The following is a 19,490-nucleotide window of genomic DNA, read 5'->3' as shown; positions in this document are numbered from 1 at the left end:
AGTACAGCTTCTGCTAAAACAAATGTAATGTTGAAACTTAGAACACATTTGATACAGCCTAAATTTTTTTTTTTTTTTGGACAAATGCTGTAATAGGTAAAGTAGATTGGGGGGTGGGGGGGGGGGGGGAGGAGGGGAAAGTGACTTCAATTCACAACTATGTACTTGTCATGGTATTTATATGTTGACTGGGTGTAAATGTACAAAATTATAGTGAAACTCTTACAAAATGCATCTTTAAACACTGTGTAATTGACTAGTTTTAGGTGTCTAGTTCATGAACAACAATATGGCTTAAACTTGAGAAATCAATGCATCATAAAAATGTGTGTAAAGAAAATCAGTACAGAATAAATAAAACGCTTTTTGTTTATGGTCAAAATGTCTCGACAATTTATCAAATAACTTGAATACAGTGTAAATATTGTATACAAAGATAACCGATACATTTTATTTTCCAACAGTATGTAAACACCGTACCAAATTTTCTTTTTAGCACAACAGGTACATTTTAACAAATAAAACTTTGCAAGCATCACATTATTTAAACATCACAAAGGGTTTCTTCAGTATACTGCTGAAACGGCAGCGGATTCCTGAGGCTGTTTAGAAAGGTATACATTGAAGCAATACTGAAGGTCTGTTAACCACTGTTCTTGAATTTCGCAGCTCTTCAAGTTCTAAAGGAACAAAGAAAAAAAGTGCAACTTAAGAAAAACACAACATATAAAAAAAAACATACATTATATAAGGGGATCAATACCATTTTTTATGTTTGTCTTCGCTATTTTAGTAATGAACACATCAAGTGCCTTTTAAGTCATCGCCAAAACTTCCTTCTCCTGTTGCTCCTTTTGAAATATGTTATCAACCTATTTACTCCTCTCTGTGTTGCAATCATCTGCTATGTCAACTTCGCAGTGACTTGATTAACATGCAGCCTGGCTGCCATACTTCCTTTCATCTGAAATCCTTACACTCATTTTAGGAAGCTTTAACATCTATAGCAGGGGTGGGCAACCTATTTTTCAATTTAGCCACAGGTGTGGCGAATTAGAAGTGAAAATAGCCACACCATGTAAGAATTGAGGTATTAGGTTGCGCATGCGAAAATTTAAAACACACATTGTTTGAACAAGTTTATTGAAAACATGAACATTTTGACTACTTTGTTACAACTGCGTCAGACGCAAATGATGAAAACACACACAGCCACAAACACACAGCCAGGCACACACACAGTCGGTGGGGTGGTATGTTATTTATATATTCTCAGTTCCCCCCCCCCCTCATCTCATTCTCTCCAAAATCCATGATCAGCGGCACAGACAGGACGTGGCTGGGTACAAAACAAAGATACAAGCAGCCATTGCCAGCTGCCCGCACGCAGCCACACACAGCCAGCCAGCCACACACACCCAGCCAGCCACACACACCCAGCCAGCCACACACACCCAGCCAGCCACACGCCCAGCCAGCCACACACACCCAGCCAGCCAGCCACACACACACACGCCCAGCCAGCCACACATACCCAGCCAGCCAGCCACACACACGCCCAGCCAGCCACACACACACGCCCAGCCAGCCACACACCCAGCCAGCCACACACACCCAGCCAGCCAGCCACACACCCAGCCAGCCACACACACCCAGCCAGCCACACACCCAGCCAGCCACACACACCCAGCCAGCCACACACCCAGCCAGCCACACACACACAGCCAACCACACACAAACACACCCAGCCAGTCACACACACACCCAGCCAGTCACACACACACACACACCCAGCCAGTCACACCCCCCCCCAGCCAGTCACACCCCCCCCAGCCAGTCACACCCCCCCCCAGCCAGTCACACCCCCCCCAGCCAGTCACACCCCCCCCCAGCCAGTCACACCCCCCCCAGCCAGTCACACCCCCTCCAGCCAGTCACACACACACACACACACACACACACACACACACACACACACACACACACACACACACACACACACACACACACCCAGCCAGTCACACACACACACCCAGCCAGTCACACACACACACCCACATCCAGTCACACACACACACACATCCAGTCACACACACACACACACCCACACACACCCAGTCACACACACACACACACACCCACACACACCCAGTCACACACACACACCCAGTCACACACACACACCCAGTCACACACACACACCCAGTCACACACACACACCCAGTCACACACACACACCCAGTCACACACACACACCCAGTCACACAGCCACAGCCACACAGCCACAGCCACCCACACCCACACAAACACACACCCAGTCACACACACACACACACACACAGCCAGTCAGACACACACACACCCAGCCACACACACACACAGCCACAGCCACACCCACACCCACGGTGAGTCAAGCAGGTTATATGTTCATTCATTAGATAGAAAATTAATACACCTAAATGCAAAAATACAAATCAGTGCACTGTTACAGAACAGTTTAAAATGCACACCTTTGCTGTAAACTTGAAGCAGGGAAACCAGCTATTAGTGAAGCAGGAGGAGGACAGCCAGAGAGGAGTCAGGAATCAGAGGAGCGTGGCGCCGCAGTGGAGGATCAAGTATATCAGTGCAGAACAGGAAGACTTCCGGGTTGGGGGTACATGGACAGGTGCGCGCGCTCACTACATGGTCCACCACAGGTGTCTTCTGACTGCTGCTCGGCCCCTGCTTCATTCACAAACTGCGGCGTGCTTGCGCATGCCGGGGGAGTGCTTGCGCATGCCGGGGGAGTGCTTGCGCATGCCGGGGGAGTGCTTGTGCTTGCCAGAGGAGGGGGGACTCGCGCTTGGGAAAAAACTTAAAGTTACTCAATTCGCCACAGTTTGACTGCTAATTCGCCACAAGTGGCGAATGGCGACAGGGTTGCCCACCCTGGATCTATAGTATATAGAAAACCATTATACTGTATCTCTGCTGCCTCACATCTGTGACCTCCTACTCTTAGTGAAACGGCTTAATATACATCTAAGACCTTACTACATCCAGCCTTAAACTCCTCCTCCCTCACATTCTTCTATGTCTATTTAGAGATTACACTTCTTTAACTATTGTAGCAGTCTTATGTTGTAATGTTTTTGTTGGTTATGTCTCTATTATAATTTAGAAAATGTTGCAACCTTATATAAATATGATAAATGAGCCAAATGTATCAAAACATGCTCGCAAAGGGCAAGGTAGGAGGCAAATTGTAAAGACATCCCAAGCACATAGAAAACATAAGCAGTTGAGGGGGAAAAAAAAGGACTTGCAATGGGGAACAGATTGTGTAAATGACTAATTAATTATCCATATGCTGTCATCCATGTAAAATGTACAGTTGCAGGCCTAAACGCCCCAAGACGGGCCACATTTAAATGAAATGTAATGTTCATCTACCCATGTAACATAGGATGATCATAGCTCTAATAAAACAAGACTATACTGCAAAGGCATGTCCTGTTCTGAAAATGATACATTATGACCAGGCTAAGAAAATATTGAGTTAACATACCATAACATCTTGAAGGGTTTGCTGCACCAGAAAAGCATTGGTCATCATGTGACTTCTTAGCTGTGTATTTTGCAGCAGAAGACGAAGCAACTGAGCAATAACAGGAAGCTCTTCTTGACAGGCTCTGCTAACTTGAAGACTCTGCAACATCAACTTCAGCACGTTCGGAAGCATAGACAGCAAAGAAATGCATGCTCCCCATAATGAGTCCCTAAAAAACAGCAAACCATATAATTAACATTGCAAATTGGATATCTTACATAGTTACATGTAGAAATTTGAATGATGGAAGAAGCACACAGGTGCCTTTCTGTAAGTTCACTTACTTTGTATTGAAAGCATCAGAGCAGGTATATGCAAACACGTGACGTTTCAGGACAGACAAATCTTTTCCCCAGACCATACAGTCTCAGGAAAGGACTTGTCTGTCCTGAAACGTCATGTTTTTGCATATACCTGTTCTGATGCTTTAAATACAAAGTAAGTGAACTTACAGAAAGGTTCATGTGTGCTTCTTTCATCATTCAAATTTCTACATGTTCACTTGGATCCAGCTTTGAGATGCCAGGATCAGCGGATGGTGAGCACCAGGGAGGGAAATACTGTTATATATTTTTTCTATAAACAACGGTGTGCCACTCTTCCAACCCCTTTTATTACATAGTTACATAGTAGATGAGGTTCGAAAAAAAACAAAGGTATCCATCCATCAAGTTCAACCTATGCTAAATTTAGACATTAGATTATTTATCCTATATCCGTACCTACAGTATATTGATCCTTACTTACAGGTCTGTAATTCCCCGGTTGCGATCTAGCTCCCCTTTTAAATATAGGCACCACATCTGCTTTACGCCAAACTTGTGGTACTGAGCCTGTGGAAATGGATTCCTTGAATATTAAATGTAATGGTTTGGCTATTACTGAGCTTAACTCCTTAAGAACTCTTGGATGTATGCCATCGGAGCCAGGTGTCTTATTTACTTTAATTTTATTAAGCCGCCTATGAATCTCTTCCACAGTTAACCAATTGTTCATTAATATGGAGGTTGTGGCTTCCTCCTGCAACACTGCAATTTAAATTGATTCTTCCCTGATAAACACAGAAGCAAAGAATGTGTTTAATACCTCTGCCTTTTCCTTATCTCCAATAATAATCTGCCTACCCATCTCATACTGAAAGGGTCCTATATTTTCTTTTCTCATTTTTTTGTTTTTAAGGTACTTAAAGAACATTTTAGGGTTGACCTTACTTTCTATTGCAATCCTTTTTTTATTATCCATTTTTGCTAATTTGATTGCCCTTTTGCAATTTTTGTTACATTCTTATAATTCTGATACGATGTCTCCGTCCCTTCTGACTTAAAGAATCTAAACGCCTTCATCTTCTTGTCCATTTCCTCCCTACCTGTTTATTTAGCCACATTGGTTTTGACTTATTTCTTTTATACTTATTACCCAAGAGTATACACTAAGTGTGCTTTTCTAACACTGTTTTAAAGACTGCCCATTTATCTTCTACATTTTTCTCTGCAAAAACGTCATCCCAATGTATTCATTGTAGATTAGTCCTCAGTTTATTAAAATCTGGCTTTCTAAAATTTACGGTCTTTGTTGACCCCAAGTAATCTGTTTCTTTGATAATTTATTTCAAATGAGACCATGTTATGATCACTTTTACACAAATGTTCCCAGACTTGAATATTTGTTATTACCTCTACATTGTTTGATATGACCAAATCTAGTATTGCCCCTCTCCTGGTTGGTTCCTCAATAATTTGAGTCATATAATTGTCTTTAAGCACCCCCAAAATCCTGTTTCCTTTTGTTGTACTGCTAATCGCATTGCCCCAGTCTATATCTGGATAATTAAAATCACCCATTATGCAAGCATGACCTAGTTTTGATGCCTTCTCCATTTGCAAAAGTGTTTTAGCTTCCCCAATCTCACCGATATTTGGTGGTTTATAGCATATCCCTACAAACATTTTCTTTATACTTTTACTTCCACTGCTAATTTCTATCCACAAAGTCTCTACATTTTCATCATTCCCTGCATAAACATCTTCCATTATAATAGGTTTTAGACCCAGTTTAACATATAAACATACTCCACCTCCTCTTCTATTTGCTCGATCCTTCCGAAAAAGGGAATAACCCTCTAAATTAACTGCCCAGTCATGAGTTTCATCCCACCATGTTTCAGTAATGCCCATGATATCACACTGCTCCCTTGCAGCTATTAATTCAAGCTCCCCCATTTTATCTGTCAGGCTTCTTGCATTAGCAAGCATGCATTTCAGTTTTTTTTCAGTCTGTACTATAATATTATCTGCGCCTATCTTTCTGCGCCAATTGGGTTTAGTTAACAAACACACAGATACCCAGCAAGCTCTCAGAAACCCCCCAAAATTACAACAATATATATATATATATATATATATATATATATATATATATGTGTCAAAAGGAGTGCTACTGGGCGTGGCTAATTGTATAAAACAAGAAACAAAGAAGTCCAGAGCAACATCCAATGTGACAAAAATACACAGTGAAACAGTGTATAAGAATTTTAATCAGTTAGTGTTAGGACCTGCGATTTTATGGTCATGCCTTGAAAGTGGCTCGCAGGCTTATACGCTTTGGCCAAAGGGTTAACTAAATTACCCTTTTTCAAGAGATATATAGGTATTTCAGTGTGTATTTTTGTCACATTGGATGAACTCTGGACTTCTTTGTTTCTTGTTTTAACCAATTGGGTTTAGTCTTTAGAAGTTTACTAGTGGTATCTGTATTTACTATGGCTGTCTCACTGCTTGCCAAACTCGCACTTGCCCCCATTCTACCTCTTTGACCCCTTGCTATTTGACCATCTATTCTATTTAGTTCTCTGATTATTGTCCCTCCCCCCTTCATTCTAGTTTAAAATCTCCTCCAACCTTTTTAACATTCTCCCCCCTAGCACACAGGATCCCTCTTCATTGAGGTGCAATCCATCCCTAGCATAAAGATTGCACCTCTCAGAAAAGTAGTCCTAGTGCTCTAAAAATCCAAAATCCGCCTTCCTACATCACTTTCTAAGCCATGCATTAACCTCCCTAATCTCCGACTGTCTCCCTGCGGTAGCGCATGGCACTGGTAGTATTTCAGAAAATTCTACCTCGGAGGTTCTTGCCTTAAGCTTTTGGCCTAGATCCCTGAAATCATTCTTTAAGACCCTCCATCTTTCTCTAACTTTGTCGTTGGTGCCAACGTGTAGCAAGACTGCCGGGTCAGTCCCAGTCTGTCTACCCGATCCAAAATGTGACGAACCCTATCACCTGGGAGACAACAAACTGTTTGATTCATGCGGTCATGGTAACAGATTGCCCTATCTACCTTCCTAATAATGGAGGCCCCTACTGCCACAATCTTTCTCATTATTGAGCATCCTGAGTCCCATCTGTGCTGGAGGAACTATTCCCCTGGCTGCAAGAGGAATCAGTTTCCCCCAGCCTTGCCATTTCTGCGCTGACACTCCCTATATCTTCACTCAGAACTGAACAGGCCTTGCTTTTTTCTGCTTGCTACACTAAAATGTTAGTTACTATTTGTATTAACTTAACGCTTACAAAAAAAAAAGGGCAAGAGCAATCCTGCAACAACAATTAGGACAAAGTGTACGTCAAAGGATCATCTAAAACATTTGTCAATTTAAACCAGTGGTGCTCAACTCCAGTCCTCAAGACCCCAAACGGGTCCGGTTTTAAGGCTATCCCAGCTCAAGCACAGGTGGCTTAATCAGTGGCTCAGTCTTTGACTGGTCACCTCTGCTGAAATTGGGATATCCTTAAAATCTGACCTGTTGGGGGGGGGGGGGGGTTCTCGATGACTGAAGTTGGGCACTTCTGGTTTAAAACAATGCACCCTCAAATACCATTGTGACCAATTGCTTCCTTTTTTGAAGCGCACCAATCCGTGCAGATTTATTTTTGCTTATATCTTATCCCAGCTGGCACTGAAGCATTTCAATTGTAGACCAGGGCACTGCCGGAGTCCCAGGGGATATTTCAATATCCCCTGCATGCAAGCATAAACAAAAGTGACGAATCAATACATAGCTTTTGCCAGAATATAAAGTTTTATCCTTTCTTCAACGGGTACATTTTCGGAATTCATGGAAGCTAATTTTTTCATTCATAGATATGTGGAAATCTTTAGCAATGGGCATTTGCAATGAAATCAAAATATTAAGGATTGTTCTTAGGTCATTACCTTTTTTTCACGTGCTCAACGTCTTCTTTGTCTATAGTAAGCAAGAAGTTGAAAATGCTGTAACAGCTGGAAGCTAAAAATTTATATAGATGGTCATTGGGAATGCAGCTTTGGTCAAGAAGAGAATTGATGGCATACAAAACAGATCCAGCGGTACTGTCGGGTAGTACTGCCAATCTACCCTGTGAAAGACATTTAAACTAATGAGTCACAATTGTCAAGTAGAACAAAGTACGCATATAAATAAGAAGAAATAGAAAGAAGGAGGTGGCCCTATAGAAATAAGCATCCCAAATAATTTTTGTTGGTATATTTGAAATACAAATATATTTGGATCTTTGTAAAATGATTCTTATAAATAGTTGCCAACATTCTGCAAGGGGGAAAAAGGGAACTTCTGATTTTGACCTGGAGAACTCTTTAGTGAACCAAAAAACTAACCTGGAGAAAATATTACAAAAGAACTGCGAGACTGTTGCTGGGTCTCAAACAGAAATAGGCTAGAATTAATTTATATTAATTAATTAGCAATAATGCATTCTGGTCATGGCCACTGTAACAGCATCTAGATTGAGAATTATTTATTTAGTCAATATGATCTCACCATTAACTCGTACATACATATTCACAACTGTTCAATGGCATTTGCAAGCAGAAATAACTTAAGTGAAGCTACAAACATAACTAATATAACAGTTATACTTTTTGTACTACAATCAAAGGCTCTCGCCCACGAAGACTACCAAGGAAAAATAAAAGCTCATGCTTAAAAAAAAAAAAAAAATCTCCAGGAATAACAGGTAAACAATTAGAACCTCTTATTTATTTATAAAATGTTTTACCAGGAAGTAATACATTGAGAGTTACCTCTCGCTTTAAAGTATGTCCTGGGCATAGAGTTATGATGACCACTACATGGTTACAAATACATAGTTACATTAAGTGAACAGGGATTCATTATATAAAAGTCATTGCATGCACAGTTAAAGATGTGTGTTATAGGCGTATATATAACAGTTACATAACAGATTAAAATGTGAGACAGCTTTAGTTTTGAAAGAATTTAGACTGGTGATGGCTTGAGATTAATTTGAATAATTTTAAAAGTCCATGTCAAACAGTGACCACACATAATAAAGTTCAGCCACTTAAAATGTTTGGATAGTCTCGTGAACCCTGGCAAAACAAAAATGATGAAATTCTGCACTCTATGACTCTCTCGTGAAATAATATCTATCCCTCATATTTACCAAATACTTTGTAAACTACATTTAAATCAACAGCTGTAAACAAGATACTAGCCTTCATAGCTTGAGTTTTTTTCTTCCATGTTTGCATAATCTCTTGAAGTGGATTCTGACAACAGAACTCCTATTTTCAGGTCACATATTCGCAAAACTTACAGTACTTGGGTCTATCATCATCTGCATTTGTTCCAAGCAAACACAGAAGCACAGTGTCTCTTGCACAAACACAGAAGCATAGTGTCTCTTGCACAAACGCAGAAGCATAGTGTCCCTTGCACAAACGTAGAAGCATAGTGTCTCTTGCACAAACGCAGAAGCATAGTGTCTCTTGCACAAACGCAGAAGCATAGTGTCTCTTGCACAAACGCAGAAGCATAGTGTCTCTTGCACAAACACAGAAGCATAGTGTCTCTTGCACAAACACAGAAGCATAGTGTCTCTTGAACAAACGCACAAGCAAGACTCTTGGCAAAGCCATTAAACAGCGAAGGAAAACCTAGCAAAATTGAACAGCTCTTCTTCATCACTGCAGATATCACATTACATAACTGGACAGTTACCGTCGCACATCTTGTTTGTTAAACCTTTAGCACAAAATAATATTGGACAACAAAAAGATTATTCAAGCAAAGCTAAAATAAAGCAGAGTTGGGTTGCAGAAACAGAGCTTGTTCCAACACATACCATTAGTTTGCAAAAGGAAGGCGGGGAAATTGATGCCCCCATGTGATCAAACTTATGAAACCATGAGAAGCACTTTAGGGTATTTTGATTATTGCTCAGAGAAAAGGTAGTAAATCAATGATTGTGACCTAATTTACAGTTTTTTTTTGTTTTGCAAAACATTGTGAAATCAGGTTATGGCCACAACCAAAAACCCAGACTTTTTATGACTGAATAAATACCATCTTTTAAGTTCCCATATCAACTACCAGACTTTGGCAACAGGTTAGTATTCCAGAAAGTGTGTAAGAGTGTAAGAGTGTGTGTGTATATATGTATTTATGTATATGTATACAGCTTAACCCCATTATAGCATGGTCCTCGGGGCCACCCGCGACCACCGCGTTATAAACGGGGTCGCGGAAAAATAAAATAAAAAAAATTAAAGTTTTTTTTTTTGTGGTGGTACCGTGTCCGCCGGAGGGGGAAAGCTGAGAACTCTCCCAGCGTTCCCAGACCTGGTGGGGCAGCGGCAACAGCACACAGCACTTACCCGGCATCTGGCAGCTCTTCTCCCTGTCTCTGCTTCCTGCTTCCGTCTTGCGAGAGCAAGCTCCCTTAAAGACACAGTGTGTTTCTGTGCGTGTGTGTGTGCGTGTGTGTGTGCAGTGTGCAGCGAGTGTGTGCAGCGAGTGTGTGCAGTGTGCAGCGAGTGTGTGCAGTGTGCAGCGAGTGTGTGCAGTGTGCAGCGTGTGTGTGCAGTGTGCAGTGAGTGTGTGCAGTGTGCTGTGAGTGTGTGCAGTGTGCTGTGAGTGTGTGCAGTGTGCTGTGAGTGTGTGCAGTGTGCTGTGAGTGTGTGCAGTGTGCTGTGAGTGTGTGCAGTGTGTGTATGCAGTGTGCTGTGAGTGTATGCAGTGTGCTGTAAGTGTATGCAGTGTGCTGTGAATGTATGCAGTGTGCTGTGAGTGTGTGCTATGAGTGTATGCAGTGTGCTGTGCAGTGTGCTGTGCGTGTCAGTGTGTGTGCAGTGTGCAGTGAGTATGTGTGTGTGTGCAGTGTGCTGTGAGTGTATGCAGTGTGCTGTGAGCAGTGTGCTTTGAGTGTGTGCAGTGTGCTGTGAATGTATGCAGTGTGCTGTGAGTGTATGCAGTGTGCTGTGAGTGTATGCAGTGTGCTGTGAGTGTGTGCAGTGTGCTGTGAGTGTATGCAGTGTGCTGTAAGTGTATGCAGTGTGCTGTGAATGTATGCAGTGTGCTGTGAGTGTGTGCTATGAGTGTATGCAGTGTGCTGTGCAGTGTGCTGTGCGTGTCAGTGTGTGTGCAGTGTGCAGTGAGTATGTGTGTGTGTGCAGTGTGCTGTGAGTGTATGCAGTGTGCTGTGAGCAGTGTGCTTTGAGTGTGTGCAGTGTGCTGTGAATGTATGCAGTGTGCTGTGAGTGTATGCAGTGTGCTGTGAGTGTATGCAGTGTGCTGTGAGTGTGTGCAGTGTGCTGTGAATGTATGCAGTGTGCTGTGAGTGTATGCAGTGTGCTGTGAGTGTATGCAGTGTGCTGTGAGTGTGTGCAGTGTGCTGTGAATGTATGCAGTATGCAGTGTGTGTGTAGTGTGTGCAAAAATTTTTTTTTTTTTTTTAATTCGGGGTCCACGCTCAAACAGCGTTATAAGCGTATTTGCGTTATAGCGGATCGCGCTATAACGGGGTTGAGCTGTATATATACATTTATTTTTTTTGTGGCAGTTTAGCCACATTCATCTTGCAGATAAAACTGAAATCTGTAACCTCCCACAAAACTACAGTAACTGTGATTTCCGACATACAACTGAAAAAAGAAAGTGGAGCAAGGCAAATTAAACGTTAAGGCCGACATGTCTTACCAGATGTTTATTGATGGCATTCTGGAGGATATCGAAACACTGACTCCTGGCTCGTATGGAAGACAAGCTGTGGCACACTGCCTGTTAAAAGAAAGATTAAATTACAACTAAAAAGTTGTAATACACACACACACACACACACACACACACACACACACACACACACACGTGTATGTATGTATATATATATATATATATATATATATATATATAATCAAAAAATAAATAGATGATACCGTTTTGTGGCTAACAAAATGCTTTTAATTGTGCGAGCTTTCGAGATACACTGATCTCTTCTTCTGGCGATGTTACAATGAATGAAGCAAGCAAAGGGTATACTTAAAAACAGTGTCTCTTGGAATGTTATCTGTGCTTGTCCTTCCCCCGGTGTGGAGGAGATTTATGGCTAGAGGTGTTAAATGGTTCCTGAAAGTAAGTGATGTAAGAGTGTGTGTGTGTGTGTATCTGTGTGAATATAAATGAATGGAGAGCCCACAGTGTATACAGTGCTTTACAAAAGGGGTGTGTGGAGTGGGAGTTAATATAAATGGTGTGGGTAGGTGTGGAAATGTGAGAGATAGTAGCATAACTAAAAGTGTGTGTGGATACTATGTGGTCCCTATTGGTGTATAGGGATGGAAAAACAAGGAGTATTAGTGAACTCTCTTCCCATGAGCGCTAAAGGCCATGTCTCTACATACTGTGCTATATGTATGCACACACTGCTGTCTCTTACACATACTAATACTCCTTGTTTTTCCATCCCTATACACCAATAGGCACCACATAGTATCCACACACAATTTTAGTTATGCTACTATCTCTCCACACCTACCCACACCATTTATATTAACTCCCAATCCACACACCCCTTTTGTAAAGCACTGTATACACTGTGGGCTCTCCATTCATTTATATTCACGCAGATACACACACACACACACACTCTTACATCACTTACTTTCAGGAACCATTTAACACCTCTAGCCATAAATCTCCTCCACACCGGGGGAAGGACAAGCACAGATAACATTCCAAGAGACACTGTTTTTAAGTACACCCTTTGCTTGCTTCATTCATTGTAACATCGCCGGAAGAAGAGATCAGTGTATCTCAAAAGCTCGCACAAATAAAAGCATTTCGTTAGCCACAGAACGGTATCATCTATTTATTTTTTGATTATTGAAGCTCGGCTAACACGGTACTGATACCTCTACATAGATATATATATATACACACACACACACACACACACACACACACACACACACACACACACACACACACACACACACACACACACACACACACACACACACACACACACACAAAACACAACAATGTTGAATAGTTATGCAAACATAAAATACACAAACAGCTCATAAGCCTATTCTTGTTTCTGCTGCTCTTCTATCCAAGTGAAAATAATACGCTTCAACTGATCTTTTGGACTTTAAGTTCCTGTGTTGACCCTCTACTGACTTATTTCGTAAATAGTTAATTCCTTTGTTTTTCATACTGTTCAAATTCACAAAAAAAAAAATCTTCAGAAAGTTTAGAAAAAAATAATGTTTTTGTGAAACTTATTAGGCTACTGGTAAATCACCATTTATTTATTTTTATTATGCTTTGTTTAGGATTTTTAAGACCTTACAGATAATCTGAGTCGAAACATCTCACAAATACAATATGATAGGAACAAAGAAAAGTTAGGGGAAAAGAAATCTGCAATATATAGAAATCACATGTAGATGGAGAAGGGCGACAGAGAAGGTCTTAATAGGGCGAGTTCTGGTTTAACATATTCGCTTCTAGTTTGAAGAGAAGCAATTAATAAGGTTTTCATTCATACACCAAATATTCAAAATAGATTCCAAGTTATCACTCCCCCACCAACAAAGAGGGCATGTCGCAGGATAAAAATTATGTAATTGACTGGGGTAAAATACCACCAATAAATCTTGTGCATAAAATCTTGTGCAGATTTTTTTTTTAATGGTGACGCACGTGCAATTTTTGGATATCCCCCTCTACAAACCAGTGTAAGTTTTTCTAGATAGCAAGATGTGTTTTGGAAAAAAACAGCGCTTTGCTGTGGCAGCATATGTACAAATAAGAACTTAATTCACAATCAACTGCCATTAACTTGGTAACTGGAATATGAAATAAAACCTAATTAAAGTGCAGAAAAACATAAACTACAGTGCATTAAACACAAGTGGTGAATGGGATGAGAAGAGGAGACAACTTCTTCAGTCGCTTGACAGAAGGATTCCCGAGTTGGTTTTAAGGGCATCGGGAGTGCACGTACCGTTCATACGTACGTGGCTTGACAAGTTTTGATTGCATGCCAAATGTCAATTTTGTCTTTAAAATAGGTTACTAAATCCTGGACAGCAAAGGATTAAAGTGGTTGGCGGACCGAGTGGAAATAAAATTATTTGTTTGGCAAAGAATGGCGCAGCGTTGTAGGAAGAGAGAAATCATTTGTAGTGGAGGAAATCTGCTTTAAAATGCGATTTCTTCCAGAGGATATTATTGTAGGTGAATGTGACCTACTCTGGGCAGGAGATGGTACTGAGCAGAGAGAGGACAGTTGCTATAGACATGGAGAAATGTATGGGGTCTAGGACAAGCAGAAAGAAAATTAATTCAGAAATTAAATGCGAAAGTACTCCAGATAATATTGCATGACGAATACAGGGTTTTTGTGCCATCGGTCATGCAAAAACATATGTAGATATATGAAGGTTGTGTAAATTCAGTATGATTGCCTGGGAGCTGAAGGTATCATTTTAACATGAATACCAAGTAATTGGACATGTTTTCAAGGTCAACATAGCTATTGTATATGGGAAATCTCCCCTTTTATCTTAGTAAAGCGCTTTTCAGATTTAAAAACAAGGAATTATTCATAATTCCAATTAACGTATGAAACATGCAAGCATATTAATAAGGTTGCCATCTATAAACCTCTTCTACCTTAAATAATACATATCTAACGTTACAAGAACAAAAAAATGTCAACACAAACACGCTCATTAGATATTACATATAAACCGTATCTGCCTATTGTTTTGGTTCCAACTAAAGTCCATAATAAAAAATATGTCTCATCCAATAAGTCCTTGTAAGAGAAAATAATGTTATACGACATAGAAATGAAAAAAAAAAAAGCTAAAACGTAATTATCACAAATAAAATTAGTAATTTTTAGCAGTTATTTTCCTCTGGCAATCTTTTGCATGATGATTAATTTCCATGCTAAATACCATCATCAAATCATTACTTTACATTTGATTAGCAGTCACATTTTCAATCCACCATAACAAAAGGCCATTTGTGGACAAAGACAATAAGAAACAAATTGGAAGAATACTACAAACATTAAAAGTATTCTTAATAAATAATACAACGTGTTTTTCTTGCTGATTTCTTTCTATTTATATCACTGTACCCTCTACTGCTTTTATACAACATAAAATGGCAGAATTATACTATAAGTATCTTACAATAAATCCATAATATGGAATGGTCTTACGCTTTAATGTGCAGCTTTCTATAGCAGTACTGTATGACTATTTTGGACTGAGACTATTTTGGAACCATGCATTCTAAATAATATCTACTAGAAGTTGGCAAAGATATTATTAAAAATAATAATTACATAAAGCATTATGTAAGCATTAACACCTTAAATGTTGCATAAACTTCAAGCACCTTCTTTGCTAGCAGTCAATTTTTTTTTTAAACTATGCACTATGGGCAGCAACACACAACGCCATACTGGTTTCATAGACCTATGAAAAATCCCACACAATGTGGAATTACATAACTGAATGCATTACAGTGCTTTCCAACTGTCTCCTTTATTTAGCCAAATTTAAAATGGTTAGGTACTTTTGCTGCGTTTTTTAGAATACTATCCTTTTTAATTCTGTAGTTTCATTCTGAAGATATCACTTGCTGAAAATGTGCCTGTGATGGGAGGGAGTAACCAGGCTAATAAAGGTTAAGCCCTCTGGTTAACCCTGAACCCGTGGGGTCCCTGGTACCTCCATAAATCAGGGACCAGGGATAATACATGCTGGAAAATAAAATGTCCCTGTTTTTTTTTCGATTTCCTGTTCTCTTAGCCCTAGAACTGTGAAATTTAGTGTGTCTCAGTTTTAGGGGGGTGTAAGGGAGTTAAGAGGTTAACTCCCTTTCCAAACATCAGGAGTCTGCACGGGTGTTGTGTTTCCAACATGTGATAAGTAACACCAGATTTATCCCTGCTCAAAGGCAGGATGTTGCCAGAGACAGGGAGATTTTTCCCCTAGAAAGAGAAAGTGAAACTTCTCCCAACCAGCAGGGAGCCTGGTTGTTACGGACCCTAGGACTGCAGGAAGAAGGCATGCGGGGTCCAGCTGGGAATCACACCAAGGATAAAGATCACTACGGACTGGACAGCCTGTCTCCGGAAGCGGTGTTCCTGAAAGGCTGAAGGAGTGACACGGAGACCCTGGGATAGGAATCCCCTGCAAATACAGATAAGCAATTAAGAAGACTTTGCAATGTAAAAAGACTGTTTGTTTGCATAGGATAGTATATGTTTTGGGCTGGGAACCAGTTTAGTTGGCCAGCGCCGTTAGGAAGGGCCAAAGATTCATTTCCCTATAGGGAACAGGCGTTTATTTTATGATTTTGTTTTCTTAAAGGTACAGTGTACCCATGGTTTAAGTGGCTTGTTGAGAATAACCACAGTGATTAAGCTTAATCTTCAATCAAAGCGTCTTGCTGACCTCACCTACAGGCCGATCCGTCACAGGGGGATATGTGGGTGGAAATGCAATTATTTTGGTTGGAGGAGTTTGGGGGCCAAAGTTGCCGGTAGTCTAATTCTCCCCGGTGAGCAGGCATGATTTGCAGATATGTGGGGTGAATTACACCAGGGCTTCCCAGTATCCCCCAGTCAGGGATTTTGAGCCCAAATATCTCCAAGTTATTTCCATTATAACACAAAAAACAAAACTGTGCGCTACTACCTAACTACCTATAAAGTTTAAATGTATAAATATATACAGTGCAGTGACTATACCATCAATTTAGTGATAAAAAATTTATAAAAAATTAAACCACAACTCCCACAGTGAGATAATTATACATTAAATAATAAGTGCCACATAACCGTGTTGGGGATAATGGCGTCTGCAGCTGTAAACGCAGGGGTGGCTCAGCACCCCACACACACTAAGAGAATGGAAACAAAAGAAAACAGCGCACAACGCCAAATAGTGAAGCAAATTCAACAATATATTATAGAATTAAAAAGGGGGTAATATATCTGCGTACATGAAAAAAGTTGGTAAAAGGCATGTAGTGTGTATCACACTGTTTACCACTCGGCAGCTGTTAGCTGTAGATTCAGGGGCTTGCTTCCCTCTGCTGCTGCAGCTCAGTTGATTCTGGGGCAGGACGTCAGTCTTTTCACTCCCAAGGGGATTTCCCTTCATGCAGCCAGGTTCAGCAGCTGGTACTGGGGCTCGGTGAAATCGCTCCTGCTTCCTGGCCGATATGAAGCTGCTCCTGTACCTCGGCAGGTGTATCCTCTGCACAGAGGTTAAAACGCAGCTTGCTGGGTTGCCCTCAGCGTGCCACGATGCCGCTCCGTCGCGGGACGCTGTGTAATGGCGTCACTGTCTACACAGCAGTGGTGGATTCAATAGGGAAGTTTGAACAGTCTTTGTAAGACTTTGTAAGACTGTTCAAACTTCCCTATTGAATCCACCACTGCTGTGTAGACAGTGACGCCATTACACAGCGTCCCGCGACGGAGCGGCATCGTGGCACGCTGAGGGCACCCCAGCAAGCTGCGTTTTAACCTCTGTGCAGAGGATACACCTGCCGAGGTACAGGAGCAGCTTCATATCGGCCAGGAAGCAGGAGCGATTTCACCGAGCCCCAGTACCAGCTGCTGAACCTGGCTGCATGAAGGGAAATCCCCTTGGGAGTGAAAAGACTGACGTCCTGCCCCAGAATCAACTGAGCTGCAGCAGCAGAGGTAAGCAAGCACCTGAATCTACAGCTAACAGTTGCCGAGTGGTAAACAGTGTGATACACACTACATGCCTTTTACCAACTTTTTTCATGTACGCAGATATATTACCCCCTTTTTAATTCTATAATATATTGTTGAATTTGCTTCACTATTTGGCGTTGTGCGCTGTTTTCTTTGTTTCCATTTCCCTTATAAGTATAAGGTTCTCCAAATAATATTTTGTAATAAAATGTACTTTATTGTGTTTTTACAGTTACTATAAGGCTCTATGCAGTCGGCCAGGGCATATGTTTAAGGTGCAAGCTAGTCTGCATAGAGTCCATAGACGAAAGAGGAGACGGAATGCTAAGTGAACGGGACAGTCCAGAGAACAGAGACCCCATGCGGGGAGTACCTTCTGGTTTGCCACTCAGTGGAGCCTGCCCAGTAGGTGGCAATGGGTTGACTGAGGGAAACAGCAAAATGTCGGCGTGTTTCCCATTGGTCAATTCGTATGTCCCGCCCACGGGGCATCCCGAGCCAGCTTGGCACATCCCCTCCTCTGATGTCGGCCAAAGAACGAGCCCCTCTTTCCATTGGCTGGCGGGTACGAATTCCCACGCTCTGATAGGTTGCTCCTCCTACCTCCGTGCTGAACATAGAACATACCAGACCTTCCTGTGACTTGAGTCGATGAAGCTAGGGCGGGCTTTTCAAAGTTGCTTTGTTCGAAATGGCAAAGCAATCGGCTTCATTTTGAAGCTAGAAAAGCCTGCCTCGCAGAGACTAAGTCCCATCTTTTGCGGCGAAGTTTTACAAATCGTTGTAGATGTCGCGGTCAGGACTTCATGCCGAAAATCGGTTCCAGGAGATTCAGGACTAGATCCCGGTCAGGATTTTCTGCTGGATTTTGGTCCAAGATGTCCGGAACAAGGTTCCGATCAGGGTTAGCCCTCACAAGTGTTAGGAATCTGATCTCTCAGCGCCGTCCGCACAACACACAGACTACCCTCAGGGAGACTCAGGGCGCGCAGCGCAACCTCCGCTTACCTGCCTCCACAGGCCGTCAACTCCTCAGTCACCGCAGGGTACCTCCCTTCGGCGCTCCTCAGTTGCAGGCGCGGGTCCTCTGTCCTGCTCGCACACGTGTCCCCTCCTCCAACGCTGGTCGCGTGCACACGCAGCTTACAGAGCGAGCGCCCAGCATCCACTCTTCTACTTCCACTTCTACTGCGAAGCTCTGCCCCCGTACACCGCACGGGTGTAATCTGAGTGCTACCAGTGCTCACCTGGGTTGTATCAGCCACACCTATCCAGAGAGGCTCCCTGCAGTCCTCCTGACCTGCCCCCATCCCTGATTGGTCAGCCCAGCCTTATCTAGCATCTCTGAGCCCTCACTCATCACATGGAAGTGTTTGGTGTTCTCTTGGTTACTACAGGTTGACACGGCTAGTACGACTACCCCCTTTGGCTCTCGACTTCGGCTCTCCTTGGACTACATATACTCTGGCATCCACGATCATGACTTGGTCTTCAACTTTCATCTCTCCGCTCCCTGACCTCGGCAAGGCAATCACTATTCTACTCCTATACCCGGTACCGGCAAGTATTGTCTACGTTACTTACATCTGGCCTGGCAACGCTTAAAACCACACTCTGGACACGCTCCCTTTGCTGCGGGTGCGTGTATTCCTACCTCCCCCTTCAGCACAGGGGACGGGTCTGGTCTGCGGGCAGCACCGGCGTAACATTATGTCGAGCCCACAAGACGCAGACCAGACTTAAGTAAGGCAGTTTCTCTCTGATCTGCTTCAGCAAAACCAGGCCATGGCGAATCAAATTGTGGCACTTACACGTCAGGTCGCCGTACTCTCGGCCCGAGT

At 42.1% G+C, this 19,490-nt stretch overlaps 1 protein-coding gene across 1 annotated transcript in view; it reads right to left on the bottom strand.

Annotated features, from left to right (window-relative positions):
• Positions 1-351: 351 nt before the first annotated feature.
• TEX10 (testis expressed 10) overlaps positions 352-19,490 on the bottom strand; it is a 97,337-nt gene continuing 78,198 nt past the window's right edge. Inside the window, exons 11-14 of the mRNA XM_075586407.1 lie at positions 11,589-11,669; positions 7,805-7,986; positions 3,551-3,761; positions 352-680 (exon numbers count right to left, since the gene is read on the bottom strand). Coding sequence (XP_075442522.1) covers positions 567-680; positions 3,551-3,761; positions 7,805-7,986; positions 11,589-11,669 — 588 coding nt within the window. The 3' untranslated portion in view covers positions 352-566. The remainder of the gene's footprint in view (positions 681-3,550; positions 3,762-7,804; positions 7,987-11,588; positions 11,670-19,490) is intronic.

The sequence above is a fragment of the Ascaphus truei genome, chromosome 2, assembly GCF_040206685.1.
Source record: "Ascaphus truei isolate aAscTru1 chromosome 2, aAscTru1.hap1, whole genome shotgun sequence".
In the NCBI taxonomy this organism is placed as follows: Eukaryota; Metazoa; Chordata; class Amphibia; order Anura; family Ascaphidae; genus Ascaphus; species Ascaphus truei.
This window is presented reverse-complemented; position numbering and strand designations above follow the sequence as displayed.